The sequence below is a fragment of the Uranotaenia lowii genome, chromosome 3, assembly GCF_029784155.1.
Source record: "Uranotaenia lowii strain MFRU-FL chromosome 3, ASM2978415v1, whole genome shotgun sequence".
NCBI classification, from domain to species: Eukaryota; Metazoa; Arthropoda; class Insecta; order Diptera; family Culicidae; genus Uranotaenia; species Uranotaenia lowii.
In genome coordinates, this window is record NC_073693.1 from 194,022,476 (window position 1) to 194,048,730 (window position 26,255).

Genomic DNA, 26,255 nt, shown 5'->3' on the forward strand with positions numbered 1-26,255 from the left:
ACAATACCTAAAAAAACTAAAGGAAATAAATAAACCTATCGAGCGGTTTTTAAGTACACAAACATCTGTTCGATCGACGGAATCGTTGACTTGTGATCATGCATTAATTAACGATTATAATGGCTTGCGAATTATCATATACCTATACATATAGAAGATAACTTATGTAACGAACTAGCAGTGTAACCAGTTTTCGAGTTGGATTCGAGTGCTCGTAACAGTGTTCCCGGGACAAGTTATCCCAAAAAAGTAAAAAAAAAAAACAGCACAAATAATATTGCTACAATTTTTTTCAGGTTTCAAACATCTTTGAATGAGAGTTAAGCATTCGATTAGCAATTTGATTAATTCTATCTCTCCTTCTTGCTAAAAAGCACTCACGTTACACGTTTCTTTTTGTTTTGTTTTAATAAGACGATTATGTAGTTGTGTGTTTGTGTGTGTGGGATGTGTTTCTTTAAAGTGGTTTTTCAATTGTATGCTGTCTAGTTCAACTTCTATTATTTTTAGTGATATGGAATGGTTGCCATTTGCCGGAAAAATCTGATTAAGCTATTTTGTGTATTTTAAACCTTTTTTTTTGTTGACTCATGCTATCGATAAAGCTTATTTCTTTCGACCACTGCTGCACTAATATGGAATGTTTTTTGTTTTAGAATAGATTTAGAAGAATTGCTGTGAAGATGAGTGATGTCGTGACGCATTTTTTGCTTATTTAGGCATTCGGTTAGGTTCGCCCTGATGCTTATTAGTTTAAGGATTCGCTTTCTTCCTCTTCGTCTGCGTCTGCATCCGGGTCCGCCACGCTGCTTCGAGTTTCCAGTAGTTTCGGAACACGCTTATTGGCCCCCTTTACTGGTGGTTCTGAGAGTTCAGGCTCCACTGGGCAAACTGCTCCTGCCACTGTGCGTTGTCCTGTTTCGATTAAACAAAATGAAACACTTTTAGGCTACCAACATTATTTAAGATTCAGAACTAAACATCCTAAATTTGTTAACGACAAAATGAGCTTGATGTGCTGTGCAAGCTTCGTTTTGTGAAACATTTACATCCATAATTTGAACACCTTTGAGTTTTAGTAACATAGTAGAATAATTACAGTTCCACATTTTTAGGGTGAAGTATGTTCAAATGTGGAAAACGATTCATTAAGTTGTTCTACGCCATATACAATTGTAGTTACCTTATCGCTCCAATCGTGACCGACCATCTGCATTTCGTCAAAGTCTGCAAGAACAGTGTGGGAAAGTGGATTTGTGGTATATTACAAAATAGATTCCTTGGTTTGTTTTGCTGTTGCAAAGTTAAAAAGGTGAACTATATGAACCGGAAGCTTCCTAGTTTTGTTTGATTATATTACATTTGTTGTTTTCTATTTACAGCTCTTCTCTATATTTAACTGAAATGTTTAAAAATATTAAACTTAAACCTTATTTTGAGATGTTAATAGAGTGATTTGAATTTTGATTGTGTTTGTAAAAATATAAAATTTTATAGTTTGTTATACTTTTTACATTAAAAAACTGTTTTTCAAATTGGACTACATACAGAATAAATTCGTTTGGTAAAGTGGAATAAAATGGCATATACGCTACGGACAGTCATTCATCATCGTTTAAAGCACAACGAAAACTGAAAAAGTCCTGAAATTTCAACCAAAAGCAATCATTACAGACTTGTGCGGTTGTCGTTTGGTATTATTTTAGACCCAGTATTATTTCAAAGTATGATGGTGAGCAAATGTGAAACAGTGAATGATAATCAAAATTTTATCATTTGCTCGCCACAATTGAATTTATCGAAAACAAAAAAAAAAAAAATCATACAATAAATTAAAAATCCAGATGCGTGCAATTTTGCGAGTGATGGTCAAAAAATTTTTGGGGAAGGAACACACTGTTCTAATGGTGGCTCCAGAGATAAGCTGTTCCTTATCTCTGGAGCCATAATTTGAACCGTGCGTGCGGCCCCTTTTTCTAAACTAAAAAAACTGCGTACTAACGGTGTTGTTTCGAAATAGGGCAGCATACGGCTTTTGTCCAATGTTGGCAACAAGAAGCATGTCAGTTTACCATCCAAGGGAATAAGTTTGGAGTTAGAGCAGCTGGCTGAAAAGCGCGCTCATGAAAAAAGACACTCCAAAATAAATTGGAGGCAATCCTGGTCGAACTGAAGATGGTCAACGATAAATACAAGTTTTTGCAAGCCCCTGCCAACAAATTGGATGACAACGTTAGCGTTCGTAGTCGAGTAGTGGAACCACCAGTTTTGAGCGAACCACCGATTGGTTCGATCAGATTTCCGATACAGAAAATACGGCATGCGATCCTTATCTTCCCGGGTCGGGAATTTTCCCGACTATCGAACTGAATCCAACAACAACCGGTGTAGCTAAAAGGAGCCAATCGAGTCAACTCCGAAAGAAATTCCATCCCAGGTCATGCAGAAGAAAAGGAAGGACCGTCAGCAGAGGACTGAGCAAAAACCGTTTTCCGAGGATGACCCAAACTTATCGGAGCAACATTACGAAGAGGGTGGCGTTCTGAAACTCCGTACGAAACGCCATCATCAATCAGCACTTTCGGTTCCAACAATCCCCGTTGGTCGTTTTCGAGAGCCTGTAGCCGAGACAACGGTGTAGAGAACACTAGTAAATGACATAAAAATGCAGAGGAAAATTATGGAGCTTAAAAAAATATTTAGAAAAATCAACAAATATAAGATGAAAGAAAGAAATCGAGGGAGTAAAAACAGTGAGCCAAGTTTGAATTAAGATGCATGAAAAGTATGGATAACAGGTACAGTTCGAACGTAACTCACATGTACCGTTAGGAATGAGTACAGTAAATGTGGAAAAGAGATGGCGAGAAATAATAACGGCGCTTTCTGAAACCGATAGCGAATGGAAAAAGGAGTAAAAATGAGATAGAAAATAGATAGCATGAGGAAAATGTTCTTGATAGTCATAGGAGGCTTTGGAAATAAAAGGGCAGATTTAAGACGTTTGTTGTCACGGAAAGATGTGTGTGTTTTCCCGGAAAAAAAAAAAAAAAAAAAAGGAAAGATGTGTTTTTTATAATCGCAAAGAAAATTCACGATTCAAATAAATTAAAAAGAAAATTCACTACAAACGGGTCTTCCAAGTCATCATGCGGCGGATCCAGCGAAAGTTGCGAATAACTTCACCAGCAACGGACTGTCGTCCAGAAGGCAACCCAACCACTAACCTCTACCTCCTCCCCTTATCTCCGAGAATCAAGGTAAGCCCTTTGCCAATAATTGCATATCAAATGAAACTTTACAATAGCCTCATGAGTCCCTGATAAAACAGCTAGGGTATTGCCTAAACGAAAGTTTTAACTTTATTGAAATTATCGCGGATTATACCCCGACAACAGTTCAATTAGCTGCACGCCAGATCATGTCTCGGGACTTCCCAAACTTTGATGGGAACCCGACTGACTGGCCTGTCTTCAACAGCACGTTCAACCAAACAGAAAATTTGATACGCCTTCAGCGTGCCCTTAAAGGCGATGCGTTAGAGTCAGTGCGCAGTCGCATTGTTTTGCCACGTATAATTGATACCATTCGTAATGATTATGATCGCCTTGAACAGTTATCTAATGAAAATCCTTTTAGCCCAAATAAAATCTATTCCCGCCCCAAAATGCGACAAGCTTGGAATATTGATTCATTACGGCATTGCCGTTCAAAGCTTCTGTAACGCTTTAGATGCAGCCAATCAAACCTCTAATTTTTCAAATCCGTCGTTGCTCGCCGATCTAGTGTACCGTTTGCCGAGTGAGTATAAGATGCAGTGAGGATCTTATACATTAAAATTTATCAAAAAGTTAACTTAAAACATTTTGCGGAATTCATGTCTGAACTCATGGATTCAGCCAGGCGGGTAACTTCCTACACTGGAAATTCGAACCGAATGGAGGAACGGAACAAACCGCTTCACATACACGCAGAAGACAATCCAGAAGTGGAAACGGGAGAACGTAGGTGCAGTGTGTGCAGTCAAAAACAACGCCTTCAGGAGTGCGACAACTTCAAGCGTCTCAGTTTGACGAACGAATGTAGGTAGTGCAACGGGAGAAGCTGTACCGAAACTGCTTGAATTTTGATGGAAATCGTTCTTTCGTGTAAATGGACAATGTATCGTGAACGGTTGTAAATTCCGCTTCACCCTCTTTTTCACCTCTTCCGTAGTCAGCAGACCCAGCCTGCTTCCAGTGTTGCAATAAATCAACCGTCGAATTCAAACGATCGTAGTTCACCTGTTTCTCCATCTAACGATACTTACGTCAATCACGTCCACTGTAGCTACTCGCAACTGTGTCTCTTCCGAATCGTAAAGTTATTTACGGGAATGAAAACCGTAGAATAGAATTAATAGGGACGAATGCCTCCTGTGGAGTTAAAATCCCTTTAAAAAAAACAAACAAAAACTAGAATAGAATCCTTTGCTTTTCTGGATGATGGATCTTCACTGACACTCGTGGAGAAGGACCTGATCCGCGACCTTGGAATCCAGGGAGTGCCGCAAACGCTCTGCCTTAGGTAGACAGGAAACATGAACAGGCCTCCAAGATGGTGGAACTCAACATTTCGGGGATTAACCGTTCTCGTTTTAAACTCCGGTATGCTCGCACTGTGAAAGCCTTAACACTTTCGCAACAATCCCTGAATCATCAAGATTTATCCGATTCGTTCCCTCACCTACGTGGTCTTCCTATCTCAAGTTACTGGAACGATGTACTACAAATCCTAATTGGGCTGAATAATCTACGCTTGACAATTCCGCTCTCTATAAAATAAGGTGGACCACATGAACCCGTTGGTGCTCATACCAGGTTGGGATGGTTTGTCTACGGAGGATCCACGGGATCATCGTTATCTGTAAAAACACACAGCAACGGATGTTCGTGGGATGAGGCGCTGGACACAACTGTACGTAATTACTTTGGAAGATGTCGGAGTTTCTGGTTGCCCGAAGGAAGAATCGGAAAGCGATGAACGTTCTAAGCAGATCCAGGAGGAAACTACAGTACTTCAGAATAATCGGTTTGAAATCGGACTTCTGTGGCGATTCGACCACTATGTGTTTCCCGATAGTCGACGCATGGCCGAGAACAGGTACGAATGCTTAGAACGAAAGTTGGAAAGGAATTCAAGGCCTTCGAACAGCCAGAAAGTTCTAAAAGGTATGGGAGAACCAACAGTTGAAGATCTTAGATTGTTTAATCTGGAATACACCAACATAGAAAGGGTATTAGGAAGGTACTGGCTTCCGAGGGAGGATTCCTTAGCGTATGCCACGAGTTTTCAACCAGAATTAAGTGAACTAATAGCGAGCAAGCGCCGTCCAATGAAGCGACAAGTGCTCAGGTGCCTTATGAGCGTTTTCGATCCACTAGGTTTGTTAGCAGCCTTTGTGGTACAGGGAAGGGTGTTATTGCAAGATATCTGGCGAGCTGGAAACCTGGGGGTCGAGGAAATAAATGATCGAGCGAACGAATAATGGACTACTTGGATTGAACAATTCCCCCTCATTGCTGAACTTCGTATTCCTAGGGGCTATTACCTCGGTGCAAACAACAACACATATTGACACCTGGAACTTCATTTATTTGCAGATGCTAGTGAAGATGCATACGCAGTTGCCTACTTTCGCGTCCCGAACCCAGCCGGCGGTTTCCGAAAATCCCTTGTTGACGAAAGTAGTCACTCTACGCCATTGCCACTTTTGAAGTTGTTGTGTTTTGCCATTTCTCGTAAATTTGAATTTTTCTTTCGAACATAAAAGTATACAAATGATATGACCTCTTGAGGTACGTAACTTAGAGAGCGCCTACAACACATAACACGTGACAAGTTTCTGTGACTATATCAATCGCATTCAGGATAACGCTCGCACCGATCCCTCATCTTGGTTATACGTTCGACAAAGAAAGGGTACTCAGAGTATACCTCAAGAGACCACATACAACGATGCCGAACTGCCGAAATGCCAAATGCTGTTGCGTTCCAATTCTCGACATTCTTTCAGAGTGTTCTTAGCACTAACTTACCACCTTTATGCGAATCATACTTTAGTAGCTTGCCAAATCGTGACTTCAACCTTCCTCTGCTGAATTTCTCCTCAAACGACGTCTTCGGAAGCTGTCTACGTTAGATTTAACAAAAGAACCTGGGCCAGATGGCATTCCTCCAATTCTGGTTAAGAATGCGCCGATCCGTTATCCGTATCTATTTCGATCATCTTTAATCAATCGTAAACGGAAGGTACTTTTCCCACCGCATGGAAAATGGCATCGATCACTCCAATCCTCAAATCCAGCGACTTGCATCAAGTGCATCTAAGCTGTTTGCCTAAGGTATTCGAGAGCCTCGTTTATGACGTACTTTATCAATCGGTGCATCACTGTATTTCTGAAGATCAACATGGATTCATGAAACGTAGATCTATATACGACCACCAATCTTATGACGTACGTTTCGAAATTGGTTACTAGACTGGATAAACGTCAACAAGTCGATGCAATTTATGTAGACTTGAGCAAGGCTTTTGATAGAGTACCGCTTTTGATTGGCTTTGCAAATGGATAAACTCTTATCTCGTAGACCGAACTGCTTACGTACGACTAAACAACGTGAATTCGACGCCTTTTCGAATCACTTCTGGAGTTCCACAAGGAAGTTATCTGGGACCTTTGATCTTCGTTCTTTTTATCAACGATCTATGCGCTATCATTGAATCGGAGAAGTTGTTGTACGCCGACGATCTAAAAAAAATTCGTACCATAGCTTCACTAGTTGACTGCTGTGCTCTCCAAAAAGACATCGATTCATTTCTAACGTGGTGTCATCAGAATGGTATGGCTCCTAATATTTCCAAATGAAGTGTCATATCTTTTACTCGTAAACGTCAACCTTTGAACTTCGAGTACAAATGTCATCGACTACTTGAAGCCTCAATTCCATCGTCAAGGAGCTTGGCATTATTTTGGACACCAAGCTCACTTTCTTGCAGCATATCTCGACTACAACAGCTAAGGGCTTTGCGGTTCTTGGCTTCATACGACGAAACACGCAATTCTTCAACGACTACTACAGTCTAAAAGCACTTTATTGTGCTCTTGTACGCAGCATTGTCGAATACGGAGTGCAAATCTGGGCTCCATATAAGGTTGTACAGGCTAACCGGATCGAAAGAGTACAACGATGCTTCCTCAGATACGCTCTGCGCCAGATACCATGGAACGACGCCTCGAACCTCCCGCCCTACGAACAGCGCTGCTTGTTGCTGAATCTACCGACGCTGGCATCAAGGCGCATTCTTCTACAACGGCTCTTTATCTTTGATGTTCTACAGAATAATGTTGACTGTCCAGAATTTTTGTCGTTACTTCCGTTTAACGCTCCTGTAAGATCAACTCGGACGCAGGAATTCCTCAGACTTACTACTGGACGAACCCGATACGGACAAAACAACCCTTTGGATACATGTTGTGCTCGTTTCAATGAAATAGTTAGTAACTTTGATCTTAATTTTTCTTAGGCTGTGTTCAAAAGTAGAATCTTTTTGTAATGTGTAAACATCTCTAAATGTCTGCAAAGACTAAATAAATAAAAAAAATCTGAAAATCTGAAAAAATCACCAAATATAGTTTGAAATATGAAAAATTGTTTGGCATTTTTTACACAAAATCGATTATTTTTGCACTTCTACCCCTTTGGCTCTGCAGGCCTTATTTGTGTTTTTGTTTACACTTTGAAGTTTCTATATCAGTGTTGCCATATAGGTATTTGTTATTTTTATTTTTATAACTTTTGACACATTCCACACGCTTGTACCGCTTACAAGTGATTTTTATACGTTAGCGTATCAAAAAAATCTCAATCTTTTCAATAATTTTGACAATTCAAATCACACAGAACCAAGGAAAAAAGAGAAAAAAAAATTTTGTACATGTTTTATATAATTTTGAAAATCAATTTTTTTGTTGGAAAAAGTGTAAATGTTAACAACTTTTACAAAATAATAAATTAAAATATATGGATTGATTATTTTTTAAATTTTAAATAGAAGTGTGTAGAAAAAATATTTTTTTGTATCTCATGGGTTTGTTTTAAAAGCGAACAAAAACAGTAGTGAATTCACGTCACAAAAAAGGAAACTTTTTTATTTTAAGAGAAAACGTTAACATTGTAAAACAATAATAAATAAGATCTTCTTTGAAAATGATGAGAGGATTCTGAAACACTAAATTTTATAGAAATCGGTTGGAATCCAACTGAGTTACAACAGCGCGAATGATTTTTGACCCTCCAGATGGTCAGATTTTTATAAAGCGAACATAATTTTGTAGATTTTTTAATTCATTCGTTATTCTCAACAAAAAAAAACAAAAATATTGAAAAAAAAAAAATAAAAAAATTTTTTTTGCTGAGTTCGTGAATGAATAAAGACTGTGAGAAACAGTGATTTTTACGTATGATTCCTCAATATGTTGCTATTCAAGTGTCAGTCAAAATAAGGAAAAAGTTAGGAAAATAACTGAAAAATTTATGATTCTACAAGTTGGAATAACAAAATATAACTTTTAAAAGTGTACACAAAATTTTAAGGCTTTAAAGAATTTTTCAGAATCACTTGAAATTTCGTGACGTGAATTCAGTAGGGGAGAGTGGGGGTATCATGGTCACTTTGCTTCTTTGCTTCTTTAAAAATGGAAAGGTGTTCTACATTAAGGTATCATTAGGCAATTTTTTTTAAAATTTTTTAAATACATTAATTTCCCGAGTTCTGACTGTTTTTCAAATTTTTTTTTTTTGGATTTTGAAAAACTGTAAGGAAACGTGGGCCACCTAATCCAAATTGACTAGATAACAAGCAAAGTTTATGAGCTGACCCAAAATTGAAATTTCATAATTCATTTAGTTATTTTAAAGCAATTTTAGATAGGAAAATAAATAAGAGAGTTGTGTATGTTCGAAGAGTTCCTAAAACCTGGCTCGCGAACGTTTCGGAATAATTCCTTATACAGGATTTATGTTCGTGTCTATCCATTAGAAAAGATGGACAAAACATTTTTCATAACTCTTTATTTGGTATAAGAAAACTTCACAGATAGTAATGTTCATGTTCATGATAGTAAGTTCTGAATGCGTATAAAAACACCTAAATATAGATGGTCCAAGATATTCAAGCAATAATTTGAAAATTGGTTGCGTTTGTGTGACTTATTGATGCTTCATCAAAAATTCCTTTTCCATGTGAAAGAACATGGCAAAATTAAGATCATAAGCATATGAGCATATTTTTGTTATGTACTTTAGGTCTCCCACGGATGCCATTTTGTGGGTGCTTGTTTAATTATGTAAGTACATTTTTCTAGGCTTGTTAAATAAAAGAAGCATATGATACGTACATAAGTCAACAACATATAGAAAAACATCCTTACGCAAAACGACGACGATGACAGTTGGATTGAGATTTTTATCCCAACACACATCTGAGATATTCAAAGTGGCTCACGTTTCTCCATGGCCCACGTTATCCCACTCTCCCCTATATATTGCTCGTAGAAAATTAATAACTCCATATAGCGATTTCTTTGGTGAAGTTGTCCTGGAAAAATGGACAGTTGATGTTTGCAACAGTGGCTCCAGAGAGTGGATTGACTGAAGATTAAGTTTCTTTATGCCGCAGTGCGTATGATTTTCGATAAACAACTTTTCTAACCAAAGAGCTAACTACAAATATTTTGATAAAATCCTAAAATAAAGACTCTAAGACAAGCGGAATGAAGGGCAAATTTCTGCAACTGGAATAAAAGTCTGGGTGTTGTATTAACTTAAAAGATAGCAAGTAGGTAAAGGAAAGCAAAAAGTGCAATTTTGGTGCAAAGAGTCATGTTTAAAAGGATTTTTTTTTTATAAAATACATTTACGAAAATGATAGGTATACATAAAGTCTGAATGATAATTTTATATATTTTTTAAGAGGTTCATAGAATCAACAGTGCATCAAATGTGGAGTCTTACCTAACTGCCTGGCATGAAGTTGCATGCCATACTCTTCGTCGGAATCCTCTGAAAGTTGGAAGACGATTTTACGGAGTTCGTTCGACGTTGTTTGTTTCGAAGATTGAAGCAGCAAGTTATTGGTGAATTCGTGTAGTTGTTGTTGTAGATTGTAGTAGACGTAATTTGTGATGATGAAGTTTGGTTAGTGTTTTGGAACTAAAATTTCATAATATTTTGGTTTTCTAGTGGCGTTAAAAAAAACTTTGTGATAACGAGGCGAGGTGGTTTTGTGTGTTTTTGAGTAAATTGTTTTTGGAAAAATGATGTTATTTTTCATTAAGTCTTCCAAATAGGAGCTTGGCTTTTTTTCTATTTAAATGATTTACTTATTGGTATGATGTCTTTCTTTTGTTCCAATTTCTTGTCTTCCGTGATGTAAATTCAAAGTAATATTACTGTTAAAAAATCTAAAGAAATTAAGCTGCTTAGTTTCATAGGTATAGTATGATCAAACAAATGTCTATCTAATCGTTAGTTAAAAAGATCTACCAAAAATCAAATTTCAACTGCTAGTAGTTAGGTAAACGCAGACAAAAAAATTTCATCCCAGAATCTACACAGTAAAAAACTATCGAATTCCTTATCGTTAAAGCACTATAAAATGTATTTTCGACCAGATAGATAAACTAATCAGAAGATCCAATTGATGGCATATTTCAAACTCTCCGTTCCTTGAGGATGGCGTTTTCGATGGTTTTCGCAGTACCTAGAAATTTAACGGGTGAATTTTTAGTTTTCCGAAATTGGGAAAAGAGTTTTCAACGCTGAGCCACACTGAAATCGGGTAATAGCGATATCGATTGCTTACTGCACACTTACAAAAGATGCTAGCGTTAGCTCGAGAAGAAGTTCCGGCTGGGTAATGTTGGAAAGTCGTGGAAAAACATAGCACGAGATTGACTGCGCGGATGGAATGTCGGTGAACCTTAATTACAGTAATGCTTCAGCCGAAAGCACATTAAGATATTGAAATTGTTGTTCACAGAAACAAACATACAGATGGGGTGATGAATGAAACGGTGAATATTGAATGAGATCTTTGAAAATATATCGAGTTAACAAACTAACTGAATCAATTGAAACAATTCCCCCCTCTTTATATATTTGTATGTGTCACAAAACTCTGTTGGTGTCAACTCCTTAAAACTGCTCGATGGAGTCGAGTCAAAATCGTAAAGCGTTTTTACACAAAATTCCATTCAAAAGTTATAAAACTAGATTGATTAATGATGATAGATTGATGATTGATTGATAAATTTGTCTTAATTTCCCTACATTTTTAGCAGTTGAAGCCCAATCGCAGCCCGTGGCGTAGAGGATAGTCTTCAAGTCTTCTAAGCCAACGGTCATGAGATCGAATTCCGGTTACGGTATACATAGTACACGTTCTGTAAGTTTAGTGGTTTTGCATTTGTAAGATGCTGGCCATCATATCCCCGAAAGTTACACGCTTAGAGTTAAGCAAAAACGAATTTTTTCGAGGAAATATGAAGTTTCATTGAGATTCTGTGTGTGTTTGTGTTAATCTCAATTTGCCGAAAATCTTTGAAAAACATGTGAAAAAATCCTCCAAAACTTCTTGCATTTGCATTTTTTCGACTCAAAGGGTAGAACTTGTTCAATTTAATTATTCTAATCATGGATACCTGCATCAGCAATTGTTAGGGCATAGCATTGTGCAGAATTGACTGAAAAATCAAATTAAAAAAGTAGTCGTGATATCAATCGGTCAAATGTTCTTTCATAAGCCTGCAGTCAATTGGTGCAACAAAAAAGAAATTTAAAATATTTTCAAAGCCGATCTTCTGCAATGTTGGACAACTTACTCTAGTATCAGTTAGAAAAGTAATTTTTAAGTTTAAGTCCGAATAATTTTTTCACCGAATTTTGTGATTCGGTGCTTGAATGATCGAAAACGGGTTTAATGCGGTTGTAACGTGTTGATCAAATTCAAGTAAAAAGGCTCAAACACTCAATAGCAGAGAAACACGATTAAGCGTGTAGCGACAATGATGGAATGAAATTAACCGTGAATGGAAAAACAAAACAAGCCGACAAGAAAATTATCCTCAAACAACGGCTTTCAAGTAGTTGGTCGAAAAGTACGGAACTGAAACGTCAACAGAAAGAAAAATTCATTCGTTTCGTTCCACGCGGTTGCACCGGTCTCCTAAGTGGCAGCACGGAAATCCCGGAAACTCAGGAGGGTAGGTGGACGCAACGCAATCAACCTTCCCAAACTAAAGCATTCAACGAGGTAGGTGTAAATCTTAAAAATCCCAACAAGAAATCTAACAGCATTGCGCATTACAGGACAATCGCACGCACCTGGGCCTCATTGGGTTCGCCTACATTCTGGCTTCAGGAAACGAAGGCATCTGCATTTGACCTCAAAAAGAAAAACCCTTCTAGGGGTAGGTTGAACACGCCACAACACGACTGAACCGCAGTTGGTCTTCGTAGAAATTGGACTCCAGAAGCCTTCTGCATTGGCCGACTCATGTTGATTTTGGAACGGGAGAAGCTGCTCCAAACAGAGCGCCTTCTTTGATTGTTGCGGTTCCGGAACAGGAAGGTTTGTAGTCCAATTAGATTTTCGGACTCAACGAAGTCGGAATAAATCTCATTCTGACCATCCCACGATTCTTCAGCTGATCGATACAGCTCTACGCAAATTTCGGATTGAATCCAACAGGGGTTGACTTCCGGATTCATCAAAGTCGGAATCTAGCTTATTCCGCCCGTTCAAAGCTTCATCAGTTGACCGAAACAGCTCCGATCGATAGGGCACCCAGAGTAACAGATCGTCTAGTTCGAATCCAATCGGATTTCTTTTTCGGATTAATCGAAGGCGGAATCAATAGGATTCCAACCATTCAGTGGTTCAGCAGCAGTGAGCAGCATTATGTTCCTGCAAAACCGTACGAAGAGTGGCGGTGCTAGGATCAGCATAGGATTATTGAGTGGCTTCTCTCAGCAGCTGAGTGCAACTACGAAATTAGGACGGGGCTACTAAATATCGGCTCGCAGATTGCTAGCGTTTGGGTGCGTACATTGAGTAAGGTTGCCAGATTTTTTTCAGTACGTAGCCGGGCCGGCCAAACGTGGCCGGCCAAACCGGGCAATTTTATATAAAGCCTGGCAAAATCCGGCCATTTGATTTCAAAAATGACGACCACATTTCCGGGCAATATCCGGACAAATTTTCTCAAAATTTAGAAATTACTCAACAAAAATCAAGAAAAAAAATTAAAACAAAAATTTTTTCATCCAAACTTATCGAAAGATTTTGAATCGTATTTCAGGCTTCATAAAAACCTCTCATGATAATTTTTGTAAAAGTTGTTAAAAAAATTCGTTTTGTAGGTGTTTGTTGTTTTTGTTTTGTTTGATTTGCCATATAAAGTGAATAAATCCGGGCAAAATCCGGGCATTTTTCAATGAAATCCGGGCAACCGGGCCGGGCCAGACTTATCCCAAATTTTGTATCAAATATCCGGGCAAACTCGGATAAAATCGGGCAATCTGACATCCTTAACATCCGTTTCCTGAACACCCTGAAATGCGCCTCACGGCTTCAAATGGTGAGTCGACAATCTGGAAGGAATGACGAACATAATTCTGGTACTCACTCGCTTCTACCTCACGCCTCCACGAGTCATATGATCACAAATGACAGCCAGTTAAAAGTGTAACCCGACATTAGTCAAGTGAGGGGGTGCCGCAATTCTAAGACACCGTAACGATAGGATGTATGGCTGGAGGGAATCTCAGTCGATAACGGAACCTGTGGGGCACCAGGGCGCACCCCACAGTATACAGCCCGGAAACCATGGATGAGAACGAAAGTGAACTCCTAGCACAGCTCTCAAACGAGTCTTTCACAGGAGTGCCATCCATTTCCTCCTCCGCTTTAGATTTGCCCGCGGAAGGAGATGATGAGTGCAACGACGATGGGGTTAATATGACCATCAAGGAGATAAAAACGCCGATCAAACCTAAAAACCTTGATACACGAAAAATTAGTGGTGCGGCGAACAGACCGCTAAGGAAACTCATCGCGAAAAACGTGTCATATGAAGAGGCAATGGGCCTAGTAACCACTACGAAATCTGCACCCCCAGCAAAAAGTGCAAAACGGGCTCGCAGTGGGGACAAGGATGGCTCATGTAGCGCGGAAAAGTCGAAGGCCTAAAAAGCTAAGGGGCCAATCGCCCCAACTAAACGACAAGATCCGAAAGAGCAAAAACAAACACGGACATAGAACAAAAAGTCTAATGGACGATCTCATGGGGCAAACCACCCAGTGAGATCGGGTGAAAACATTAAAAGACCCTCTTACAAAGAGGTAATCAGTTCTATTAGGGTAGGCATACTCACAAAAAACTACCCGGTCACTCAGTTGACGACGGGACACCTCAAAATTTTACAGCAGGCGTTAAAAAAGCAGTTCTTGGCCAAAGGCTTGAGAGACTGAAGCCAAAATTTGCACAACGCTCATTCAAATCTTGGTTCATGGTAGTGACTTGTCTTGACCAGACCACATCGGACTGGCAAAAACAAGTCATACCATCAATCAAGCCGTGGAAAGGTGTAGGGGTGTAGGGGACAATCAAATTCCCAGATCAGAGATCCTGAAGGCTCATCTACCTGGAGCTGCCGAGGACGATATCGGTACAGTTCAGGCTACAATTGAAAGCCAAAACGAAGAGTTGAGCAACCGAAAGCTGGAGATTTTACGATGTCTAAAAACGGAACGAAGCTCTCCTAGTGGTCTTTACTGTAGACGAGATTTCAAAGAAGGAGCTGGAGAAAAGAAATTTCGTGATTTACTACGGATTTGGTTCCAGTAAAATCTGGGACCTTGTAAAGGACCAGTCGGCAATAGACCAGGTCAATTTCATAAAAGGAGAGTCGATATGTTGAGGAGATACTGTGGCACCTCTCGATCTTAATGAACCGGAGTCAAAGCACCAGGGCCAGTCTATGGACCAGGGACCAGACCCTGGGACCACAGAGAAAGAGGTAGATAGCCACAGTAAATCCTGTGCGAATTGCTTACCGGAAGGGACTGGTACGTTGGACTTGGGCCTTACCATCGAACAAGATCAACAAAGACCAGGCCCGAGTTCTAGAGATAAAGATACCTCTAACAAACCTGCAAATATAAAACTCAAAGCTGCCAAAACAGCCCCAACAACCCAAAGCACATGGAGTAAACCGAGACGGGACAAACAAACATATGCAAATGGCAAAAAGCTGGTGTCTTGCCCCACTTTCCTGGGCAAAAAACCACAGAAATAAACACCTTTAAGTGTGTTCAGGCAAATGTTCACCATGCTGAAGGAGCCTCCAGTACACTACTGAGAAGATTCGTCTCTGAAAACCTGTACCTTGCCTTTATCCAGGAACCTTGGGTTAACAAGGGTTATGGTACAAGGGCTATATACCCCGAATGGCAAGATTCTCTTCGAAGAACAGAACGCTTACCCAAGGGCTGCTTTACTAGTGAACAAAAGAGTTAAATTTACTCCCTTTTCAGAACTTATCGACGGAGACATCACGGCTATACGGATAGAAATACCAACACCGGAAGGTGAGCACACGGTGAGTGTAGCTTCAGGATCTCGTAACATTGGAGCTAGCTAACCCATCACTTGAACTTGGAGAGTGTGTGACGACTGACGATTACACCCACAGTGATCACCAGGCGATACGCTATAGCGTAGAAGGTCGTAGAATCCTCCGGTCCAAAAGCGGAGTTGAAAGAGCAAAGTTTTTGATCAAGAAGTCAGCATCGAAGCACTAAATATGCAGGGAGCTTCCAACGCTGAGCAGCCTACGGAAGAAGTACCCTAGTGGTGGACCTCAGAAATTGTCGAGTCTCGTGCTAACTGCTTGAAAGCCAGGCGGCGGATTCAACGGGCGAGAAACGAGGGGACCGTTCATCGAGCATCCAGGGTAGCACTCAAGCGAGCTATTAGGACAAATTAGGAAAACTATTACAGAGCACTGTGCCGGAGCATACACAGTAAAAGAAAATTACCGAGTTCGGTAATTTATTTTTATAGAAATACTTCTGTAATTCGAATATTTTCGGTAATTGATCAACTTGACGTCTTGTTTTTACCGAACCACGTTAATCGGTTTTTGACCTACCGTTTATTTATATGTAAACAAATCTCTTCGCAATTAGTTTTAGGTTAAAAAAAAACACCGAAAACTGTAAAGTAAAACTGAAAATTGTCGCTGTCAAGACAAACGTACAAAATGCGTTTTTCCTGTTTTGGCATTTTTTACATTTTCCTTCGCTCTCGCAGTCGTAATAAATGGTCTCACGATTGATCGTGTACTCGAGCGAGATGCTAAAAATAATGAGCAAGCATTCGTTGCCATTTTTTAAAGGTCCGGTTTCGCGTGTTTTGGTGTTTTGAAAAATTCACACAAAACACATCTTACCCCGTCTCGTTTTGATCCGGAGCCTTATCTTGAGGTGGGAGAGGTTTGGCCTATTTAGCGGCTCAGTCCGGTCCGCATTTTGTCAGCTGCGAAGAAGCATCAGTTCCCAACAAGAAGAACTGCGTCGATAGCTCGCAGAGCAGCAGCAGCAGCACCGAGGAGTATGGCAATAAAACGGTCAAAGCCGGTAAAATGTTCCGACTGAGGGAAAGTGGATTGATGAGGAAGCTTCGGGAACACCGTTCCAAGGAACCGAATTCCTTACTCACGAGGACGAGGTGAAAGTTTAATTACTATTTCGTCAGTGTCGAAATAGTATTGTTACGATTTTCTTTCATTTCCACAGAGGCAATCCGAGCTTCGCTTTCCTGGAAATCTCAACAAATCGAGGTCGATGATCGAAATAAAAGTGTTTGAAATGAAATGAAATGAAAGAGTTTGGAACTTGTCTTTTAAAAGAGGTTTAAAATTAACTCGGTTTTTCGCTTGAGGCGCGTTCTGGAAATGCCGCGTAATATTTTCTGAAAACTGTCAAATTTTCGGTAATTTCTTCCAAAAACCATTAAACGTTCGGTAATTTTAGATAATGATGCGCAGTGTACATACATCGTGAGATGATTCGATTCTCGCGATATACACTGTGCATTATAAGCTAAAATTTACCGAAAATTTGACAATTTTCGGTAAATATTACCGGCAATTCGGTATAATTTCTTTTTTTTCCAAAAAATCCGGTAAAAATGACCGAAGTTTCGGTAATAGCTACAAATATTTCGATAAAAATCAAAAGTTGTTGGGTAAATATTACCGAACTTTTACACTCCACCGTGGTTGAAAAAAATCTTTCGATTGCTTTGATTCGGAACTTTTACAGTTTTTTCGGTAAACAATTGTTAGTTTTCGATTATAATTTTAGGCTGTTCGGTAATAACTACAGATTTTCGGTAACAATAACAGGTTTTCTGGTAATAACAAAAGGTATTTCGGTAAATTCTAACGGTTGTTCCGTAAACATTACCGAACTTTAAAAGTTTTTCGGGTAAACTTTGCCGGTGTTTCGTTGATAAATACAGACAGTTCGGTAACAACTATCTACCGATACAACGAGCTGTCAATTTTTTTGACAGAACATCTCAGGTAGGATCAGCCTACTTTCGGTATTTTTTTATGGAAAAGGCAGAGGTGCCAGGTGTCCTGATTTATCAGGATTTGTCCTGATTTTTGCAAGACCGTCCTGATTTTTCAAAAACTCTCGAGTTGTCCTGATTTTTGAAAATTGGTCCCTTAAATATCCTGATTTGTCCTGATTTTCATAAAAAAATCTCAAGAGTTATAGAAATTTAGGTTAAACTATGAGAAAATCTAATAAATCTGCTATAAAATAGTTCAACCCATATAAAATTTGGTAATTTTCGATTCAGGTGATATTTAAATGGTGTTTTTCGATATGAACTGCAGGCCAGCAAAGAAGCTGCGTACTGTTGTTGCATAAATCAAGGCGTTTACAGCACTTGTATTGCGCCTTTAGTTATGCAATCTAAGCAGAGCTGCTTATTATTTTCATGAATCAAGAGGTGTCCTGAAAAATCCTGATTTTTAGCTTCGCGTTGTCCTGATTTTTGACGGAACCACCTGGCACCCCTGGGAAAAGGTCCGTAATATTTGACAGCTGTCACTTCTCGGCCATGAAAAAAATACCGAATAGTTTAACGAACTCCACATGCTAGGAGTTTGGTAAAATAATAACCAAACTTGGTAATTTTCGTTGACTGTATACGAAAATTACCGTTCCAGAGCCAAATCCGGAATCAAAAAAAAATACGCCATAAGAAAAAAGGTGAAACGAAGAGAAAGCTTCCCTCTTACTCATACAACGCCAAGCAACATTTTGACATATATGTTGTTTTTAACCTGTTTCACAGTCTACTCGGGAGATTTTTCATCAAAGTGAAAGCCTGGCTTGGAAGTAAACGACCTTCAGTAATTCGTTCCTTGACGCCAAAAGATCAATAACCGATTACCGAACTGGTTCGGTAAAAAAAAATCCAAAATCTTTAAACTCTTGTCTCACGTTAGCTATTAAAAAATTCCATAACTCCATAATAAATTCTCACTAACAATTTCGAGAGTTTTACTTAGTTTAAAGGGATCATATAACAGAAAACAATGTGCAATAACAGTGGCAAAAGATCAACAGTACCATGCTTTTTTGAGAACACTATCTACAGAACGGTGCAAACAACTTTTCAAAAACTTGAACTCAATGAAAGATAGAATATCAAAAAACTTTTAAAATGTTTATGCAAAAAACCCTCGAATACAAAAAAAAAAAACAAAAAAAAAGTATTTCAGGTGCACAAAACCACCACCACCGCCTTTGTGTGTCGTTGAGAAAATTTTCGAACAATTGCGCCTTTGTGGATTATTTTTCCAAATTTCAAAACATTAATTGGGGGAAACATAAAAAACAAATCAAACAATTCGCGCAGTAAGTTATACCTGAGTTGAGCTCACGCACTAGCGAGCTCATCGCCGACGAGACCGAATCGGCGGCGTAGTGCAAATCGTTTCGATTGCCCGGTACCAATCCGGGTACTGCTCCCAGCGGCAGGCGACTTCCGGGCATGCCATCTGGAATAGGGTTTGTGAGGGATGTTTGGGATTTTCATACCATAATTGAGGCACAACCATACTCTAGAAAGTGCGGTTGTGCAGACAGAATTTTATATGTGAATCAAACCCACCAACTTGTGGAAGAATTCGGATTTAACTATTGCTGTGTTCATGGAGGTGAATGTCTATTTCTTCAAGGACAAACGTTAATGCCGAAAGAATGTATTTTTTTAGAGTGGAAGATTTTCATAGCCTCATAACAGTGAAAGAAAGGAAACTCGCCTAAATGTCGACAAAATTTCCAGTTTTTGAAGTGTTATGGTAGGTAGAGATCGATTCAAATGTAAAAAACTGTTCATTAGAAAAAAAAATACTGGATCGAACCCTTCCCGCTTTCGTATTCTTCTGGTTTTCAATCGGTGAGTAATTTTGTATATTTAGTTGGTATGAAGGATAAGATAGTTTTGATTTCCAAAAATGCATATCAAGCTCGGATGGGATGAATTTAGGCGAAATCGAACAAAGCGAATCCTCAAGCAGCTAACATTCCAATTTTTTTTAAGAGCGTTTAAAACCACATCGTAAAGATGAAATTTCACAGAAAGCGGAAGCTGAACGACGATAACAGCTAAACTTTTTGATTTTTTTCCGGTTATTAGTAGCGGTTATTACAAGAAGCCGGTTAACGCAAGCTACTAGTAGTAGTGACAACTTTTAACCCGAAAACGGATGGCAGTACTCACTGTTATTCCCATTGTGAACGTATCCTCGCATGTCCATCGGATGCGGATGGCCCATACCCGGAGGTTCCTGGTGATGACTGTTCATGAGGAGGGCCTGCTGCTGTTGCTGGAGAATGCTCTGCTGCAGGTGGGGTGGCACATTCTGAGGTAACGCGGGCCCCCGGAGTTGATTCGGAATTTGCGGACCTTCAATAAAATTTTAAAAAAAATATTAAGAACTTCCCGAAACAAATCTGTTATTCTCTTACCTTGTGGAAGTGGCGGACTTTTGCCGGACCGTGGACTAGAATTGGGCGTAGAGCGAGGGCTCTGGGTTTGGTGATTCTTAAGCATCCGCATCAGACCTTCAAGTTGGCCCATTAGCTGCCGTCGAGAGTCCTGCAATGCTCCGAGATGACCTTCCAGTTCGCCCTTCCGTTGCCGCAGGGCTCGCAGTTCACTCATGAGGGCCGGACTTTCGGGCGCAACCTGTTCCGATTCCTGCTGCCGGCGGAGTTTTTGGATTTCACGCATGATTTCTTTGTTTTTGGATTCGAGCTGCATTATGAGTTCCCGCTGGGCCCGGGAACTGTCCAGGCCGATCTGCACCGGATCCGGGGCGGACCCACCGGGCTGGAATGGAAATTCATGTCATTACATTTTTTTTTTAAATTTTTTAGTGAATTTGTCAACCAGGAGGATCTTAAGTTTAGCAAGGTTGGATTTCTGAACATTTAATTTTCCGAAGTTTATGTATGTTTTATCAGTTGTGCTCGTAGATCTTAATTGCAGTCTGAAATCCTCACTTAATCCTTAAATTTAATTTATGAATATCGTGTTTACGTATCTACAGATATATTCTTTCCATTATCGGAATCGACAAAATGTCGGCTAAAGTTTTTCATCCTGTAAAACTTAGCAGCTTCAAAATTCATGGAATAATTGCGGCCGATGGGCTGGAAGACCCTCGACCCGAAAGACCAACGACCTTAAAGACCCACGGCCTGAAAGTCCCAAGGCCTGCAAAACCAAAGGCCTACAAAACCCACAGCCTGAAACACCCTTGGCCTGTAAGACCCACGACCTGAAGTCTCACGGCCTAAAAAACCTACGGCCTTTCCGACCTAGAGTATGGCAGATCTATCACTTGTGAAAGTTAAGGCTGGAGGTACTTACGGTTCAGAAGAATTGCGGCTTAGAAGGCCTATGGTTAACAAGACCTACGGCATGCAAGACCTGTAACTGGAAAACCTACGGCCAAGAAGAATTACGGCCTGAAAGACATAGGACTTGGAAGACCTACGGCCTGGAAGATTCACGGTCTGGAAGAAATACGGCCTGGAAGACCAACGGACTGAAAGCCCCACTGCCTGGAAGACACACGGTCTGGAAGACCTTCTTCCTGGAAGACCCATGGCCTGGAAAACCCACGGCCTGGAAGACCCACGGCCTGGAAGACCCGCGGCCTGGAAGACCCACAGCCTGGAAGACCCACAGCCTGGAAGACCCACGGCCTGGAAGATTCAAGGCCAGGAAGACCCACGGCCTGGAAGACCTGCGGTCTGAAAGACCCACGGTCTGGAAGACCCACGGCCTGGAAGACCCTCGGCCTAAAAGACCCACTGTCTGGAAAACCCACGGCCTCAAACACCCTCAGCTTGATAGACCCACGGCCTGGAAGAGCCTTGGCCTGAAAGATCCAAGGACTTGAAGACCCACGGCTTGGAAGACCCACGGCCTGGAAGACTCTTGGCTTGGAAGACCCACGGCCTGGAAGAAGACTCACGGCCTGGAAGACCCACGGTCTTGAAAACCCACGGTCTTGAAAACCCACGGTCTGAAAGATCCAAGGCCTGAAAGACCCGTGACCTAGAAGACCCACGGCCTGGAATACCCTCGGCTTGAAAGACCCACGCCCTGGAACACCCTCGGTCTGAAGACCCACGGCCTTGAAGACTCTTGGCCTGAAAGACCCTAGGCCTGGAAGACCCACAGCCTGGAAGACCCACGGCCTGGAAGACCCACGGCCTGGAAGACCCACGACCTGGAAGACCCACGGCCAGGAAGACCCACGTCCTGGAAGAAAACCCATGACTTGGAAAACCCACGACCTGGAAGAAGACCCATGACCTGGAAGACCCACGGCCTGGAAGATTCAAGGCCAGGAAGACCCACAGCCTGGAAGACCTGCGGTCTGAAAGACCCACGGTCTGGAAGACCCACGGCCTGGAAGACCCTCGGCCTAAAAGACCCACTGTCTGGAAAACCCACGGCCTCAAACACCCTCAGCTTGATAGACCCACGGCCTGGAAGAGCCTTGGCCTGAAAGACCCAAGGACTTGAAGACCCACGGCTTGGAAGACCCACGGCCTGGAAGACACTTGGCTTGGAAGACCCACGGCCTGGAAGAAGACTCACGGCCTGGAAGACCCACGGTCTTGAAAACCCACGGTCTTGAAAACCCACGGTCTGAAAGATCCAAGGCCTGAAAGACCCGTGACCTAGAAGACCCACGGCCTGGAATACCCTCGGCTTGAAAGACCCACGTCCTGGAACACCCTCGGTCTGAAAGACCCACGGCCTTGAAGACTCTTGGCCTGAAAGACCCTAGGCCTGGAAGACCCTCGGTCTGAAAAACCCACGGCCTGGAAGATACACGGCCTGGAAGACCCACGGTTTTAAAAACCCACGGTCTGAAAGATCCAAGGCCTGAAAGACTCGTGACCTAGAAGACCCACGGCCTGGAATACCCTCGGCTTGAAAGACCCACGGCCTGGAACACCCTCGGTCTGAAAGACCCACGGCCTTGAAGACCCTAGGCCTGAAAGACCCACGGCCTGAAAGACCCACGGCCTGAAAGACCCACGGCCTGAAAGACCCACGGCCTGAAAGACCCACGGCCTGGAAGACCCACGGCCTGGAAGACCCACGGCCTGGAAGACCCACGGCCTGGAAGACCCACGGCCTGGAAGACCCACGGCCTGGAAGACCCACGGCCTGGAAGACCCACGGCCTGGAAGACCCACGGTATGGAGGACCCACGGCCTGGAAGACCCACGGTCTTGAAACCCCGCGGTCTGAAAGACCCACGGCCTGGAAGACCCACGATCTGGAAGACCCACAGTCTGGAAGACCCACGGCCTGGCAGTGGTGAAAGTTAAGGCTGGAGGTACTTACGGTTCAGAAGAATTGCGGCTTAGAAGGCCTATGGTTAACAAGACCTACGGCATGCAAGACCTGTAACTGGAAAACCTACGGCCAAGAAGAATTACGGCCTGAAAGACATAGGACTTGGAAGACCTACGGCCTGGAAGATTCACGGTCTGGAAGAAATACGGCCTGGAAGACCAACGGACTGAAAGCCCCACTGCCTGGAAGACACACGGTCTGGAAGACCTTCTTCCTGGAAGACCCATGGCCTGGAAAACCCACGGCCTGGAAGACCCACGGCCTGGAAGACCCACGGCCTGGAAGACCCACGGCCTGGAAGACCCACAGCCTGGAAGACCCACGGCCTGGAAGACCCACGGCCAGGAAGACCCACGGCCTGGAAGACCCACGGCCAGGAAGACCCACGTCCTGGAAGAAGACCCATGACTTGGAAAACCCACGACCTGGAAGAAGACCCATGACCTGTAAAACCCACGGCCTGGAAGATTCAAGGCCAGGAAGACCCACGGCCTGGAAGACCTGCGGTCTGAAAGACCCACGGTCTGGAAGACCCACGGCCTGGAAGACCCTCGGCCTAAAAGACCCACTGTCTGGAAAACCCACGGCCTCAAACACCCTCAGCTTGATAGACCCACGGCCTGGAAGAGCCTTGGCCTGAAAGACCCAAGGACTTGAAGACCCACGGCTTGAAAGACCCACGGCCTGGAAGACACTTGGCTTGGAAGACCCACGGCCTGGAAGAAGACTCACGGCCTGGAAGACCCACGGTCTTGAAAACCCACGGTCTTGAAAACCCACGGTCTGAAAGATCCAAGGCCTGAAAGACCCGTGACCTAGAAGACCCACGGCCTGGAATACCCTCGGCTTGAAAGACCCACGCCCTGGAACACCCTCGGTCTGAAAGACCCACGGCCTTGAAGACTCTTGGCCTGAAAGACCCTAGGCCTGGAAGACCCACAGCCTGGAAGACCCACGGCCTGGAAGACCCACGGCCTGGAAGACCCACGGCCTGGAAGACCCACGGCCAGGAAGACCCACGTCCTGGAAGAAGACCCATGACTCGGAAAACCCACGACCTGGAAGAAGACCCATGACCTGGAAGACCCACGGCCTGGAAGATTCAAGGCCAGGAAGACCCACAGCCTGGAAGACCTGCGGTCTGAAAGACCCACGGTCTGGAAGACCCACGGCCTGGAAGACCCTCGGCCTAAAAGACCCACTGTCTGGAAAACCCACGGCCTCAAACACCCTCAGCTTGATAGACCCACGGCCTGGAAGAGCCTTGGCCTGAAAGACCCAAGGACTTGAAGACCCACGGCTTGGAAGACCCACGGCCTGGAAGACACTTGGCTTGGAAGACCCACGGCCTGGAAGAAGACTCACGGCCTGGAAGACCCACGGTCTTGAAAACCCACGGTCTTGAAAACCCACGGTCTGAAAGATCCAAGGCCTGAAAGACCCGTGACCTAGAAGACCCACGGCCTGGAATACCCTCGGCTTGAAAGACCCACGTCCTGGAACACCCTCGGTCTGAAAGACCCACGGCCTTGAAGACTCTTGGCCTGAAAGACCCTAGGCCTGGAAGACCCTCGGTCTGAAAAACCCACGGCCTGGAAGATACACGGCCTGGAAGACCCACGGTTTTAAAAACCCACGGTCTGAAAGATCCAAGGCCTGAAAGACTCGTGACCTAGAAGACCCACGGCCTGGAATACCCTCGGCTTGAAAGACCCACGGCCTGGAACACCCTCGGTCTGAAAGACCCACGGCCTTGAAGACCCTAGGCCTGAAAGACCCACGGCCTGAAAGACCCACGGCCTGAAAGACCCACGGCCTGGAAGACCCACGGCCTGGAAGACCCACGGCCTGGAAGACCCACGGCCTGGAAGACCCACGGCCTGGAAGACCCACGGCCTGGAAGACCCACGGTATGGAGGACCCACGGCCTGGAAGACCCACGGTCTTGAAACCCCGCGGTCTGAAAGACCCACGGCCTGGAAGACCCACGATCTGGAAGACCCACAGTCTGGAAGACCCACGGCCTGGCAGATCATCAGCCTAAAAGACCCACGGCTTGGAAGACTCACGGCCTTGAAGACACGTGTTACATAGGGGGGTTGAAAATGACCGAAAACTTCGTTACGTAATATTTGAACGACCCCTTGACAGTTAAAGTATTTGACGTGCTATGTATAAAATGATCTAAACATCTGAATACAAAAATAACCCTGCAGACCAAATGGAAGCGACTAGATGCCTTGAAGATCTGAAGGTAAATACCCAATCATCTTACAAGTTTTTGAACCTGTTAATTGAGACGTGAAGATGTGTGACATTATAACCTGAAACCTGACGACTCAAACACCTTACGGTTAAAATACCAGATAACCTGCAATCCTGAAGATATGATGACCTTAAATCTTGACTACCTAAATACCTCAGTCTGGCAAATCTAATCTTACAACCTGACGATCATTCAGATCGGTGTTCAACCTGAAGATCTCAGAGACCTGTAATCTAAACGACCTGCAAACTTGAGGACTGAAAGTTCTTGAGACATGAAGACTTGGCGATAAGGAAACCTTTTTTTATCGTTTACAACTTACCGTTCGACTTTCCTGAGCGAGTCTCGCGGCATACCTCGCGATAAGCCTGTGCTCTTCATCGTTCGAATTCGCCCCGCCACCACCACCTCGCGTCAACGAGGTCCCATTACTGTCCAGAGACAATCCAGTGCCCCTAAAATAAAAGATCCCTCATAAATATTGGTCATTAGTCCATGAGCTCATATTGAGACCCACCTCGAATCCAAGGTACTGCTACGATCGTACATCCCCGGGATCATTCCCCCATCGGAGAACCCATTGTGTGATGGAAGTGGCGAGGGTGGCACAATGTGGGACAGGTTCAGTGTCTTTTCCGGCTGTTCCGGGAACCTCGGTAGCACCTGATTCGGTTTTTCCGGCACACAGCGGAAGCTTTTTCGCAGCGAGTGTCCGATCTGTTTGCTAGGACTCTTGTAACTAGAATACTCTTTTACCTCGTGATCGTTCTGATGGTTCAACGAGACCCGACCCTGCCAGAAGCAATCCTGACACAGCTGATAGGCGTGACACCGCTGGCACCGATACCGGAAACCGGTGAAGTTTTCCCTCAGACAAACCGAGCAGATCGTTGGATGTACCACGGCTT

At 42.8% G+C, this 26,255-nt stretch overlaps 1 protein-coding gene across 1 annotated transcript in view; it reads right to left on the reverse strand.

The window, feature by feature from the left end:
• Positions 1-15: 15 nt before the first annotated feature.
• Positions 16-26,255, reverse strand: part of LOC129752966 (dystrobrevin beta-like) — a 27,127-nt gene continuing 887 nt past the window's right edge. The window contains exons 2-9 of the mRNA XM_055748757.1: positions 25,865-26,252; positions 25,670-25,802; positions 20,162-20,525; positions 19,914-20,099; positions 19,057-19,188; positions 10,057-10,104; positions 1,184-1,227; positions 16-915 (exon numbers count right to left, since the gene is read on the reverse strand). Coding sequence (XP_055604732.1) covers positions 853-915; positions 1,184-1,227; positions 10,057-10,104; positions 19,057-19,188; positions 19,914-20,099; positions 20,162-20,525; positions 25,670-25,802; positions 25,865-26,252 — 1,358 coding nt within the window. The 3' untranslated portion in view covers positions 16-852. The remainder of the gene's footprint in view (positions 916-1,183; positions 1,228-10,056; positions 10,105-19,056; positions 19,189-19,913; positions 20,100-20,161; positions 20,526-25,669; positions 25,803-25,864; positions 26,253-26,255) is intronic.